Here is a 13,933-nt window from a genome sequence, read left to right as displayed (position 1 = left end):
CGCTCCCTTCCCGGGGCGGGGCTGGCGCACTGCGCATGCGCCCGGCTGCGCGGGGAAAACGGTTTGGTGACGGCTCGTCGGCCCGGCGCGGGGTCCGCGGGAGCGCTGAGGAGGTGCCGGGGCGGTGAGTCCCGGGCGGGATGAGCTGCGGGGAGGTTTCCCGGAGGTTCCCGCGGGGTTGTGCGGCGGCGGCAGCAGGGAGCGGGAGTTGTGGGGGTGATGGGTGGTGAAGACCACAACTCCCGGCATGCGTTTCGCTGGGCGCGCCCGCGCCGCAGCTGCGGCGGGCAGCGTTGCATGCCGGGAGTTGTAGTCCGCGCCCCTGCTCCGAGTTCTGCTGCGGATGCTGCCCCACGACATCCGTGATTACTGGAGCGGGGGGGGGAGAGGCAGGGTTTATCTACCTGCTGTCTGTCGCGACTGCGGCCTGGCGAGCCGTGACGGGGCCTCTGCGTGAGGGAAGATCATAGAATCACAGAATCCCAGGTGGGGAGGGACCTCAAGCATCATCCGATCCAACCTTTCTTCGCAAATCACGGCCCAGCCCCCTGTCCAGATGAATATTAGAAATGTCCAATATTGGGGAATCCACCACTTCCCTGGGGAGATTATTCCAATGGCTGATTGTTCTCATTGTGAAAATTTTTCCTCTTCTGTCTAGTCAGAATCTCCCCAGCTTTAACATGTACCTGTTACCCCTCATCTTTTCCGCATGACGCCTTGGGTGTGACCTAAAGGGATGAAAGAAAAATTGCGTATATCTCAGCCATTGCATTTAGAAAGGAGAAGGCTAGTGGGGTGTAATGATTACTCTCCTCTGTGTAACTTCTTTTTCCTCTACCTAGTGAGTAAGAAAAGAAGCTGTAAATGTAAACTGCAGCAAGGAGTATTATGGTTAGGGTAAAAAGTTCTGGTAATATGATGACTGTACTGGATTGCGTTAGAAAGATTAAGAATTTCTGTTGTTGGAGGCCTTTAAGAACATATTAGACTGTTCTCAGTGCAGTTACCATTGGCTGCTCTTTGGTATACAGATATGCTAGCTTTTAAGTTTAGAAAGAGATGTGGAACATGTGAAGACTTGTCTAAAAGGCTTTTGCGGATTTTTTTTTTTTTTTAATTAGTCCTGCACTTAAATAAATATGGAAGATTTAGGCTCTGGGTTAGCAAATATGCAAACGTTTAGGCTCGTTTAGCGGTTGGTATTTCTGTTGTTTTGCTTGTTAATGTGTGGTTTGCACTAACAGATTATAATTGCTGGATTTTAATTTTGGTTTTGTTTCGTCCTGTTTCATTTAGTTTACAGGTGATGAAACGCTGCCACACATCTTCCAGTAAAATGGGCGAGACTACTGGTGGATCAGCAAAAAAGTCTAAATCACAAAATCAACAAGGGCCTTCCAGCCAAAAAAAGGGAACACAGAGAGAAGGAAGAAAACAAGATCAAAAAAGAAAGGTAATCATTATATTGTATTAAATAAATTAGAAAGTAACAAAAGAAAAAAAAAGAGGCCTTTTAACCCATTTTTTTTACTGGAATTTGTAGAGAATGTTTCATTAACTAAAAGTAGTCTTCTTGAGGAAATGTCCAGTGTGAGCAGCTCTTTTGAGACCCACTGTTTTAGCTGCTCCCTGGTTTCCAGAATTTCTTATTGTGTGCTACTATGCCTGTAACAAGTAGCAGGCATTGATAAATCTTGATCACTGATCATTAATAAAAAGGCAAGCTGGCTGTGGAGTTCTGAAGAGCTGTCTAGCATCTGTTTGAACAGTGATAAAGTTAGAGTTCATTCAGCTTAGGTGACGTTTATTCAGTTCTGGAGCATATTATCTGTGTGTCTCAGGACTGACCTAGGCAACTTTCCGTTGGAGAGAGCTTGCTTAACCACTGAATTTATGAACAGCATGATCTCAAGATGTGGCTGGATGGGGAAATGTCATGTGCATTTCTTATTTCATGATCTGATTCTTGGAATGGGAGCAATTAAGACGAATGAATTGCTTTCCCTAATCTGTTTGGGATGAATTACTGTTTCACAGTTTAAAAAGCCTTTTTTTGTTGTCAGTGTCAATAGACCTCTGTCAAGTTCTAACATGCTTTCACAGCCTTTTTATAGTGGGTTGCTAGGAGTAGATGGATGGTTGCACAGCAGAGGATGTTTCAAAATTACCACATCTGCTGTAAATTTTTCTCTTCAGCACATCACTGAGACAGTCAAAAGAAAAGCTAAGGAACACGGGGACTATTCCCCTGCAGGTAGGATTGTATTCTTTCCTTACGTTTGTCTCATGCCAATTCAGTGTTCTGAAAAACACTGAAAGTAAAAGTAGCAACTGCTATGTTGAAATCATAGATTCCTGAGATGTCACTGAAATAAGTTTCAAAGTTTTCTGTCTGAATAGTAACAGTGAGTATTTGCTGTACAGTGTTCGCCAGTGTGAACTCACATTGTGTTGTATACGCATGTATTAATCACATGCTTTTGTTTGCAGTTATTGTTCTTGTAAAATTCCACCACAAGTACCCATAATATTTTAACTTCCTCTTCACAGACCATTGTCTTCTCTGTTAACCTTCTGTCTTAAGACTGGCATGTGTTGTATTGAACATACAGATGAGATGAGACCCCTGCTACATTGAGTTTCTTGCTTATATATATTCCCACTCTTTTATTTCATTCTGGGTTTTCTCACTTGTATTGCCAATGATTTGGGGAAAGTATCTGTTTAGAATGAAACTGCTGTAAGAAAGAACCTTTTCTATTTTGTCCTTTTAAAGAAACTTGTGACTTGCAAATAATAAGTACCACCTAATATGGATAGATTTGACCTGATAGTTTTGTGACATGGAAAAGCTTTAACTGTTATGCCTCTGACTACAATCTGAGTGAACTGAGTCACAAAGTTTGTCTATCCAGGTTTGACAGATCATATCTTTTCCTTTTTTTTCTTGTGCTAACAGGAGAAAAAAGTTCTTCAAAAAAGGTGAAGCTAACCAGTGCTAAAACAGGATCTTGGCAGACACTCTCAGAGACCAGTAGGCAGTTTCTGGAAACTTTAATGGATTCAGTAATACTGTAAGTGCCAAATATCCTGGTGGTTCTTCTCTGTTTCCACAAGGAATAAAGTAAAAATCATAACATTGCTTGAACTGGAAAAGCTTTGGAGCTTTTCTTGGACAATACGGCTGGCTGTGTATATTTTGTCCAATATAATATAACGCTTTCTATCTGGTTTTGGAAATTTTTAGGTAGAAAAGTTCTGACTATTCACTTCACTTGATGCATTCTCTGTGCTTGCAGGCTTTGTGATGAAAATTCTGCCTTTATTTTCTTTCCAGATCTGTTTTGTGCCAACAAGGTGAAAGGAAAGATAATGTTCAGAAGCACCTCAATTTACTGAAAGAAAAGTAAGAAATTATAATTTAGTTTGGATTGGGGTTTTTTTAAACAAAAAAGGAGGGAGAGAAGGGATATGGTTATATGGTTTATCCAGTTGTTTTGTACCACGTTTACAAAATTGCTTCTGGGAGCAATCACATTTAGGAAATCTTGGAAGGGAGATTTGATGCAAAATAAAGGAGGGAAATGTCTTGACCGAAGTGGACAAGCAAGAGTTGTTGAAAGACTCACTTCAACTACTTCTGTATGAGTAAGAGATCCTGGGAGGAGGTATTCTTAAGAGCTCCTTGAGTCAGCTTGGTTCTCTATACATGGTTTAAACTTGTGGACAGCTATTTATTTTGCTATCATTTTATGATAGTGGCAGGAGCAGTTATAGCTAAATTTTCTTAAATGCTAAATCATTTTCTGACTGTTGAAGTTACTTCAAAGAGAATTGAAAGTTTGTCTTGGGATATATTGTAGCCTCCTTATGTCATTGTGGGAGTAATTATGTACACTTGAGCGTCTGAGAATTTTTGTGTGCACGTGTGTCAGTATACCAGGTTCTAATCAACATAGAGCCTGAGCATGTATATTGCTTTTTTTGTTCTTACCGTACTTCAAGATTCAAATCTTGAGGAGCTAGTTCTTCATAAATGGTTTACTTTGTCTGTGTGTGTGTTTTAATATGTGACATCTTTAATTTCTGAGTTGCCAAACTCCTTCAATCTCATCTGGGATGGATGGAAATTGTGGTGGTTTGGTGTATCTAACTGACAGATCCAACTTAGAAGAATTCAAGTCTTCCTTAGACTCAGAAGGACCTTTGAGAGTGAGCTAAAACTTTTCCTCTGGCATAAAGCTATATATCATGTTTCACAAAAGCATTTACAGATTTTACTAAAATTATCTTTGGAAGCAGCTAAAAATGCTGCTTTTAGAACTTATTTTTACTTTGAAAAGCAGAAACGTCGGAACTGGGAAAATATTAGTTAATGTCTATTTACAGTCAGGGAGTGTACAAGTCCAGTGGGATAGAAACCACGTGTCAGTCTAATAGCAAAGGTTAGAATGGTGGGATATCTTGTTCCCAGTTCCTTCCTTAGACATCTATTCCACCTGATTTTTGAAAGCAATTGAAGACAGCTTTTCTTCCTGTCTGGGTCCTTTTACTTCACCAGGCTAAACTGAGTTTAGTTTTTCCCCAGAGAAACCATTAGTCAGTTTTCTTTTTTGTTTTGCAAAGAACTCCAAACAAGTCATGCTTTCCTTTTTCTATAATAAAGGGTGCTGAAATTTCTCAAGACTTTAAAGGTGCCTCCAGGGATGCTGGGCAACCTGAAGAACATCCCAAGCCTTCAAATGGCAGAGAAACAAATGCTTGAGGCAAACAAAGAGTCTTTGGTACAATTGCAGGTATGAAAGGCAAGGAGGGGAAAAATATCTTACCTGTCTGCTAATGTGTTGTAACTTTTTAGTAGATGTTGGCTATGCCTGTGCTGCTGGGGAGGAGTTGTCCACTGTTCATCATTGTCACCCACCTTTGCTACAAATCAGTGAATCTTTTTGGATGGTGTTTCTGTGTCTTGGGTGATGCTGATGATCAGTGTCATATGCAAAAGGATCACCATCTCTAAAGTAAACTTTGTTCTGTGTTCTTGTCTATTTTACCTTAGGAAGAAATAAAAGAAGCTGAGCAATCAGCAGAACGCACTGAAGAAACTGTGCTACAACTGCAGCACAAAATTCAGGTGCTCAGGAACCAGTTAGAGGAAGATGAAAAAAAGGCCAGGAAGGTATTTCCAATAGATATTGCTGCACTGCTCTAGGTTAGAGGGAGGCCTGTCTTCCAGAGCTATGCCATACAAGCTGTTTCTGCAGAGAGGGTCATATAAAGAGGGCCTTATTTGCTTTGGGAATGTATCTTTTCAGTTTTTCCAACTTTAGTTGCAAAAATAATAAGTGGTTTTCAGAAGTTGGATAATGACAACCAGTTTATTTTTCTACTTGTGTGACTGATGTTTGAGTTTGGATTATTTTTTCTCTCTCTTTTTCCCTTTCTAGGTATTCCAGGAAAATGGCAGAGGTGAACTCTACCTTCCAGAACTCCCCAAGCACAGTTTACAGACACCCACTTTGCAGGTGAGCATGGAATATATTTTCGGAGACACTTTGGCTATGAGGAAGAAGGCAACAGAATGTGCTTTTATCACTTAACTTTTGCCAGAGGGGGGCAATTCTGAAATATCTGAAAGTTTTCTTCTTCCTTTTAATTGAGAACTAAATGCTTACGTTTAAAAAATGGAATGAAGCCCTAGAAAACCTGCCATTTAAAGGATTACATATCTTTTCCTAGGAACCCTATAGTCCTAGGGAACCTGTAACAATTTCTGAGATATATCTCTCTGTGATTGCTGGAAAGAAGACTAGCTCAATTCTGAGTCTTTGAATCTTTATTTTAGCTGTATTTAGGTACAGCTAGGCTGCATGAAAGTGAAATTTCTGTTGGACTTAATGAAACTTGTTTTTTATTTGTTGTCTATTATCCTTCCTTCTTTAGGAAGAAATGCTGAAGATGAAAAATCAGAATGGTCTCTTACAGGATATGAACATTATTCAGCAGTCAGCTGACTTGAAGAACATGTTAACCCTCATTGAAAAGACCTATGAGAAGGTGGACTGCCTTTGAGAAACCGAAATATTTGTAGTCTTCTTTCAGGAAGATAACCTAGGGCAGCACTCTGTTAATGTAGAGTGGCAGGATGCTGGTCACGGAAACAGTGTTTTCTTCCTAATTGCTTTAGTGCTGAGACTGCTGAATTTCTGTTAAAACATTTTCTATGAATATCGGTATATAAATCTGTAGATGCATTCTGGGATTCTAGTGATTTTAGTGGTCAGTTGAGGGTTTTTGTTTTTCTGGACCTCTGACAACTTCTAATGATGATACATACTATGTTAGGAGAAGGGAGGGAAAGGGATCCTAGGTTTATTTGGGCATTTTTATAGAATAAGACAACCTATTCCACTATATTTGGACTTTTATATCATATTAATAAATCGATGAAGGCAGTATCTTTTGACAAACTAATTTTTGTTTTGGAGTTAAATTGCTTTTAAACCTGAAGCACATAGTAAAAATATGATTAATGTTCAGTTACAAATTCCCTGTTCAACTTTCTTACCATTTTTTAATAAAAACATCTGTGGCAGGAAACTGAATAATTTTTATCAGGTGTACAGGATTTTTTTTACATTTTCATAATTGCTGCTTAAACCAGGTGTGAATGTCTTTTTTTTTTTTTTTTCTTTTTATCCAGATGGTTAGGGAAAGCATGTAAGATTGTTGGAGCAATGCTCTAACCCGAATTGTTTACTTGCCTTATATTTCATTAACTGTCAGATATTCTTCAGCTTCAGAAGAAAAAAAAAAAGTCAAAAATCTGTTTTCAATGCACTTTAATCTCTCCTCTATTTTGCCATGATAGAACTTCTCCCTTAAAAGACTCAGTTACTCAGTGCTTGCTTCAGTCAAATTATCTGCTAGGAGACAGCAGCGCTCTTTACATTGCTTTAGTGTGCAAACACTATTTTGTTTACAAACTGCTGGTACTCTTAATGAGACGTGAGCTAATTATCTCTATTCTCCTATGAGAGATTAAAAGCCTCTCTGTAGTTGCTACATGTAGGAAAATCAGACTCGGTACTTGCTTGCTTTATACTGAATTACATGAAAAGGTATAGAAATATTTAGAAAATCTCGAATTTCTGATCACTCAGCAAGGGGAGCATTTACTGACATAACCACTACCCCAAAGTAATTTAATCCAGATTGTGGGTTAATGATTGTCCTGCATGCCAGCTACCTTAATTTTTGTCAAGGAGAGAGATACTCCTTTTGTTAAGGATGGTCTGCATGCCAGGAATTTACTATGTGGGTTTTGAATTTCATGAATCATATAGGTACCATTTTTCTTTTTTTTTTTTTTTTTTTTTAAAGTATGGAGAAAGGTAGTAAGTAGGAGCCAGAGATCTAATATAGCTTCCATACAAGGAAAGTTGAAATAGCAGTAGCTGAAGAAGGAAATAATAAAAAAGTATTTTATGAAAGCATTGAGTAGGGATTGGTTACTCACTGCTTTTTACAGCACAGGAATGAGGGAGTAGGCAATAAATTCTTAAAGTAAATGTAACAGTGCCAGCAGGTTATGTAAGATGGAGTGTACAAATAGGTGTGAAAAAGAAGTAAACAAATATATGAATTATGTGTCTATCAGACAATTAAATGGTTTCAACAAGGTTGTTGATTTACTTTTGATCACACATGCTGACTCTGAAAGACAGGGTACTGAAGTAGGATGGATTTTTTCTTAGCTCTTTGCAGCATTTCTCATGTTTCCCAACGAAAGCCTGTATCATAAGACCTTTTGCAATTATTCCTGTGTGGTCGGCTTCTGGAGTTGAGATTTATGGTCTCTTCCCTTCCTTTCAAATCTAGTTGTTTAAATCCTTGTGTCGTGCTCAAAAGAGTGTTTAAATGCAAAGAGGAAGCGCTCTTTGGGGGTGTGTGTGGTATAATGCCTTTTATATATGTTAAATGCTCTTTCTTTGTTATTCCTAAAACCAGTTTTGTCTAGTTCTGGGTCTTTATTTCCTGAGCTGATTGTTGGTGATGTCTTTGTAGCTGAGGGGTCTCCTAGGCCAAGCCTCTTCTCTTGCCATCCTCACTGCTCTCCCGTGTCCCATTGCTGTACCCCATAGCTGTATGCTGCGCCGTGTCCCCCATCTCCATTTCTGAAGGCCTCTGCTATCATACTCTGTATTTCTCTGTAGCACATCATTATATTAATCATAAATATCTCATTCGACGTAGAATAACTGCTTGTTACTTCTGTCTGTATAAAACTGTGGTTATAACATACAAAGATAATAAAAATAAAATTATTCACAGACACCTGGTCAGTCAGAGGAAATGTTAAATTACACGCTTAAGTAAAACATTTGGAAAAAGCCTCAACCCTCAGCCCTTGTAAATGCAGTACAATGGAGGTACTGCATTACAGGGCTAGATAGTTACAGAAGCAAGCCATAATTTTATTTATTTATTTTTTTTTTTTTTCCTGATATCGGGTGATTTATTGGCTGGCTGGCTTGTGGGTGTGGTTACTATGGAGTTGTCATGTACACATGAACGGGACAGCAAAAACCAGGAACATCAATCCAGACTTTCAGGAGATGGTTTTAGCTGAACTATTGTGGTTGTAGATACCCTGGGCCAGAGTCGCAGGAGGATCAGATTGTGGTTTCTCATGAGATTAGAGGACTCTTCTAGGAGAAGGTTCATGGTTGTTCTGTGTGCATGGAGCTGTGAACTTCTGTGGTTCGACCTGGGACTATCTGAAACTTCACTTTCACAGACCTTGGGTTCAAGTAGATAACCTACAAGTCACAGATTTCTTCAGATGAACAGGATTATCAATCTATCCCATATCAACCCCTCCTCCCAGTCAAGTAAAACACCTTTCTGCATGTGCTCTCCATAACACTTCAACATTCCTTCTCTATTGACTTTTCTGCCTTGTCCTATAGGTTATCAAGTCCAAATCAAAAGGACAATATGAATCAGCATCATCAAACTGGACTAATGGTGAGCACCAGAAAGATCAGGCAAAGGGTGAACAGGGCTGCCACCTCAAAATGATGCTCAGGGCTGCTTAGCTGGCTTGGTTTTTTCTTTGGCAGAATGTGTTGCAATTTATCTCAGGCTCTTAATTCCCTTGTGGTATGAAGCCTGGCACTGAGAGTGAAATCTGACTGCTTTAATTTCGCTACCATTGAGAAGAAAAAGGATATTCATAAGTATGTGCAAAGTAGATCATTCATTGGTATGAATGCAAAGAGATTAAATATCTTAATGAAAAAAATTAAAGGTTCTTGCTAGAATTTACACTCTTGAACAAGTCTTCTGACACTAGTAGTTAATAAACTATGCTCACAGAGGCCCTCTTCTTCTGAAGGTGTGGCGTGGCTGGCTCTGGCTTTTATTTCCATGCTCTCTAAAAGTAAGAAAGAATAAAGATTTTAGGGACAGTGTACCAGTTTAGAACAATCATCTGGATCAATTAAATTGTAGTTTTAAGATTCTGGACAAGGACACTCATCATTCCACATGCAGAAGTAGCCACAAAGTGGATGCCTTTGGTTGTCTCCTAACTTCAACTTTATCGTCGCACTTTGAAAGGGCAGGCTACAGGACTGAAAGCAGGTAAGTAATCAGGTGGTCTATTGGTGCAATATTTGTTTTCAGTCTGAAAATACTTCCAGGCACAGAGGTGTAAGAACTGTATTTATGTAAACGTAGCTGTGTGTTCAAGCACACATCAATACTGCTTTTAGATATAGTTGCATGTATGCTGGCACACTGGGACAATTTTCCCCTTGCAAATGGTGAGAAAATGGAGTATGAGCTTCAAGAAAGGTAAATATGCACATGTGATCATAGAATGGCCTCTCTTTTTTTTTTTTTTAATTTTATGTTTGGTGAAGCAAGACAAGAAACAAGGGGAGGGCTGGAGGCTAATGGTGGATCACATGGATGCTGGAAGATAATTCTTATCTAAGGCACAGGTGTCTTAGTGGGGCAGCCTGAGCTTCACTAACTTGCTCCATTCACGTATTTCTATGCTGACCTTGGGAGCAGGTTGTCTCTGTAGGGGACTTGCTTAAAGCCATGGTTTATTAAACCCTTAATCTGTCTGCTGAGGACAACAAGAAAAGGCAATTAGTGATGACTGTTGTGTTGCTTCTCTGTTAAAGGTCTTGTTACTTTACCCGACTAAATGTTTGAAACCTAAACATAGCCTGGAAAGAAGGTTCAAGTTTTGAGGTGCAAAAGCTTTTAGAAAAAAATACATGCTGTGCTATCTGTAGAATTAAACAAAATAAGAAAATGGCCAGATGGGCTCGTTGTATTAAGAATAAGTGAATAGACTCCTTGTTCTAGGGGTGCTAGATCAGTCATAGAAGTGATCTTGGAAAGACTCCTTGCAGTAAAATATCAAGGTTAATATATGGTGCTGACAAGGTAAGTCATCAATGCTAAAACCCTTCAACTTTTGTGGTATGCAGGTGGTTTTTGTTTCCTTTAAAAACATAGGAAAATCAGATTAACACCTGATTGTTGTCTTACTTGTGATCTGTCTGTTGGATCACTACCTTTGTAGTAGCCATGTAAGTGTCTAATAAGCAAACAAGGGAGCTGGGGATGGATGACCACCTAGCCCCCTGCTACATCTGTGATCCAGAGAGGTGGCTGCTTATAAGATGCTTGTTACTAGTAAAGCGGATACTTGATGGCTGCAAGGATTTGTAAAGAATGTTAAGATTTATAATGAACTGTAGCAAAGGGAAATGCTTTCAAGAATAACTGGTGCACATTTAAGAGAGGATGAAGGATGCGGTACTTCTGAGAAACCTTAGGATTTGAATTCTTTCCTTGACATTTTAAGTGAAGATACATTATTATTGCTTCTTGGGGGTTTTTTGGTTTGATTCCTTTTTGGGAGGGGGGAATGATTTTTTTTGGCAGACTGAAACTATGCTGATTTGGATGGGCCAGTTTGGATTGACACCAAAGGTAGAAAGAAAAAAAATAAATGACCAAGGCAAGGCATCTGTTTCACTGATAAGATTTGTGGCTGTCATTCTTGCAGGAACTCCTCTGCTGAGGTTACCCTGGGGTATGAACTGTCCCAAATCATAGGCGAAAAAGTTAAAGGTTAAATTAACATAGTACAAATTACTTGTTACTAACCAGTAAGAGAGGTCAGTCATATCTAGGCTTAAAGAATTTGGTGGTAAGAATTTATTTTTACAGTTTTTATCAGCAAAACTAACATGATTTTTGGAGCAGGTATGAGAAAACCCTCTTTTTGAACCTATCTAGAAGTGACTTGTCTGATGTTGCACCAGAAACCTGGTGTAGGTTTCAGATTAAGCCCAGGATTTTCTGACTCCAACTTGGTGTGCCAAACACTATCCCATCTTGCTGTTCTCTGCCCACTCATCTGTTGCAAAAAAAAATTATTTCCAAAATGCTTTCCATAGGAAAATGCTGAATCAAGGCACTTGTGGGAGCTATTATATTTTACGAAATTAATAATTATGCCACTCAATTCTTCCACATTATGGCTTTTCTGAGTGACTCTTTACACCTTGTATGTGTTCCCAGGAAAGAAGATGCTGGTGATAATGAAGCTGCAGGTGCTGGAGAAAATGTTAAGGTGGAATTTCCCTGAGTCCCTCAAGGTAACACAGTGATGACTTGTTGTTTTCTGTGGTACTTCCATTGGTGAATCAGGATGTTTGTTGGGGAATCAAGGCTGTGGGGAGAGGGTTTGTGCTTTGTCTACACTGACATATTTGATGTTTAGATGCCTACATCTGAGAAATCCGTTTGGCCCTGCTTACTAACCCAAATCCGCATGCTTAAGAAAAGAAAGAAGCAAACTGGTTACCTCCTCTCCAAAGTATTTAGGGCTGGCATAGTTAGGTATTGGTTTATTTTCATGATAATATGCCTTACTGGTGAGTGTGTAGGTATCAACCTCTGTGATAAATATGTGTGTGTGTATGAAAGTCTAAATGTGTGCTTTCAGCTCTGTGTCACTGGTTCAGTCTCTGGTTTATAACACAGGCGCCATGTTTGCCTGTCTCAAACTGTCTTTCTTCTCTTGGCTATTCGTGCTGCAAGTTTATGGAGCTGTGATGAACATCAGCCGAGGGAACCCCTTCAGTAGGAAGAGGTGGTGGACTCATGGCCAGACTTCAAAGCTGTTGTCACCCGGCCGCAGAGGGAGGCAGATTGACATGGGTTTCTCTCTTTGTTTCTGAGAGGTGGATCTAACATGACTGAGGCCTTCCTCTCAGCTTTCCAAGAACTTTGTGGATGGGGCTAGCTTTATCTGGGAAGTGCATAACGGGCGGGTGGGAACTATGAAGTGCTATGGGGCATCCCTGGGGGTACCAGCACAGAGCCCACTGCAAGGAGCACTGCTCTTACCTGAAATGTTCTGCCTAGCAGTTATATCCTGACATATAAAGTACGTGTTCTAATTGATTGTCATTATCCTGGTTTCACTGGCTGAAGATTAACTTGCACAGCTTGTGCAGAGGAGGCATACCTGCACTCATGCCACTAGATCGAACTTAAAGAAATAAATTAAGAAATAGACTCTTTGGTCTCTCTCTTTATGCAGTCAGAAAAAAGAGCTTTAGTGAGGTGGTGATGGGGCAGATGTGGCTACAAGCTGAAAGAAAGGTCCTTCTGCAGTCTTTTATTCCATAACGGGCAGCGCTAAAGAGGTGCTGGGAGGGGTCATTGCCTCAGCCCCTTCTGTCCACCATGGTAAAGCAGTCTCCGAGTTGCATGGATTTGTGTCTCCAGGCTAGGAGACAAGCTCTTGTTGGTGTATTCTCATATGGGTTACTACAAGTACTACCTGTGCAGTTAAATCCTTGGCATGCTCTCTGGGACAAGCAGTTCCCTTAGGCCAGCGATGCAGGAGTCAGCACAGGACATGGACAATACCCAGCTGGCAGCTTGGATATTTCCAACCTGCTTTGGAGGCCATGAGAGTTTAATAGTATTGATGAGGCCAGACTCTGCTATTTCAGCTCAGGGGCAGAGAACAAGCATTGATACTATTTCGTTTACCAGAAGAGATGTGTTCTAAAGAGATGCTGACCTTCACAAGTAAATAACACACATGGGTTTCAGGACAACCAGTAGCAGAGGTGAGCTTTGAATTAGGCCAGGTTTGGGTTACTGTGCCTTGAGTACACCAGGACTTACTATTGCTGCTTTCTGTTAATATGACACTATGGAGAGCAACAGATATTTCTGCTGTCTTGCTTGAGAGTCACTACTGAAAATGTCCTAAAAGAAGCCACTGTGAAGCTCCAAACATTCATTAAACCTCTGGGGCTGGCTTTCAGTGAGCTTTGATTCCAGTGTGAAAAATGTGCATCTGGGTATGGGGAGAATATTTAATTCTTCCAGATTTTTTTCTCCCCAGAATGAGGTGGATGACCTTGACCATTATACCAATGCTCATGCAGTTTTCTACAAGAAGCTACAAGCTTACCAGGAGCTACTGGAAAACACAGATGTCATCAACTGGGGACAAATTTTTCAGATACAAGGTACACCTCAGCCTTACTTCATTTAGAGGAAACAAAATCATTTTAGTATTTTGAGAAGTTAGTAGAGGACTGTCTCCTGTGGCAGGGACTCCACACTGGAGCAGGGGAAGAGTGTGAGGAGTCCTCCCCCTGAGGAGGAAGGATCAGCAGAGACGTGTGATGAACTGACTGCAACCCCCATCCCCTGCTCCCTGCACCACTGGTGGGGAGGAGGTAGAGAAAATCAGAGACAAAGTTAAGTCCAGGAAAAAGAAAGAGATGGGAGGAAAGCATTTTTAAGATTTGGTTTTATTTCTCATTATCTTACTCTGATTTGACTGATAATAAATTAATTTTTTCCCCAAGTC

General features: G+C 40.2%; 1 protein-coding gene across 2 annotated transcripts; it reads left to right on the top strand.

The window, feature by feature from the left end:
- Window positions 1-22: 22 nt before the first annotated feature.
- Window positions 23-7,343, top strand: CENPQ (centromere protein Q). Of its 2 annotated transcripts, none has more exons than XM_074921620.1 (9): window positions 23-124; window positions 1,300-1,456; window positions 2,200-2,257; window positions 2,963-3,077; window positions 3,341-3,409; window positions 4,670-4,799; window positions 5,060-5,179; window positions 5,448-5,525; window positions 5,944-7,343. In XM_074921620.1, exons 1-9 carry the CDS (start codon window positions 36-38, stop codon window positions 6,070-6,072), a joined length of 945 nt encoding a protein of 314 aa, XP_074777721.1. In that variant the 5' UTR covers window positions 23-35; the 3' UTR covers window positions 6,073-7,343. The 2 variants fall into 2 exon arrangements, with proteins under 2 accessions (XP_074777721.1, XP_074777730.1); XM_074921629.1 differs by lacking the exon at window positions 23-124 and adding an exon at window positions 416-486.
- Window positions 7,344-13,933: the final 6,590 nt, after the last annotated feature.

The sequence above is a fragment of the Athene noctua genome, chromosome 1, assembly GCF_965140245.1.
Source record: "Athene noctua chromosome 1, bAthNoc1.hap1.1, whole genome shotgun sequence".
Taxonomy (NCBI): domain Eukaryota; kingdom Metazoa; phylum Chordata; class Aves; order Strigiformes; family Strigidae; genus Athene; species Athene noctua.
The sequence above is the reverse complement of the archived record's forward strand: the minus strand, read 5'-3'. Positions and strand labels throughout refer to the sequence as shown.

Coding starts and splice junctions, on each gene's coding strand:
- CENPQ (XM_074921620.1), top strand. CDS start 36: ATGCGCCCGGCTGCGCGGGGAAAACGGTTTGGTGACGGCTCGTCGGCC. Junction 125..1,299: donor GCTGAGGAGGTGCCGGGGCG/GTGAGTCCCGGG, acceptor TGTTTCATTTAG/TTTACAGGTGATGAAACGCT. Junction 5,180..5,447: donor ATGAAAAAAAGGCCAGGAAG/GTATTTCCAATA, acceptor TTCCCTTTCTAG/GTATTCCAGGAAAATGGCAG.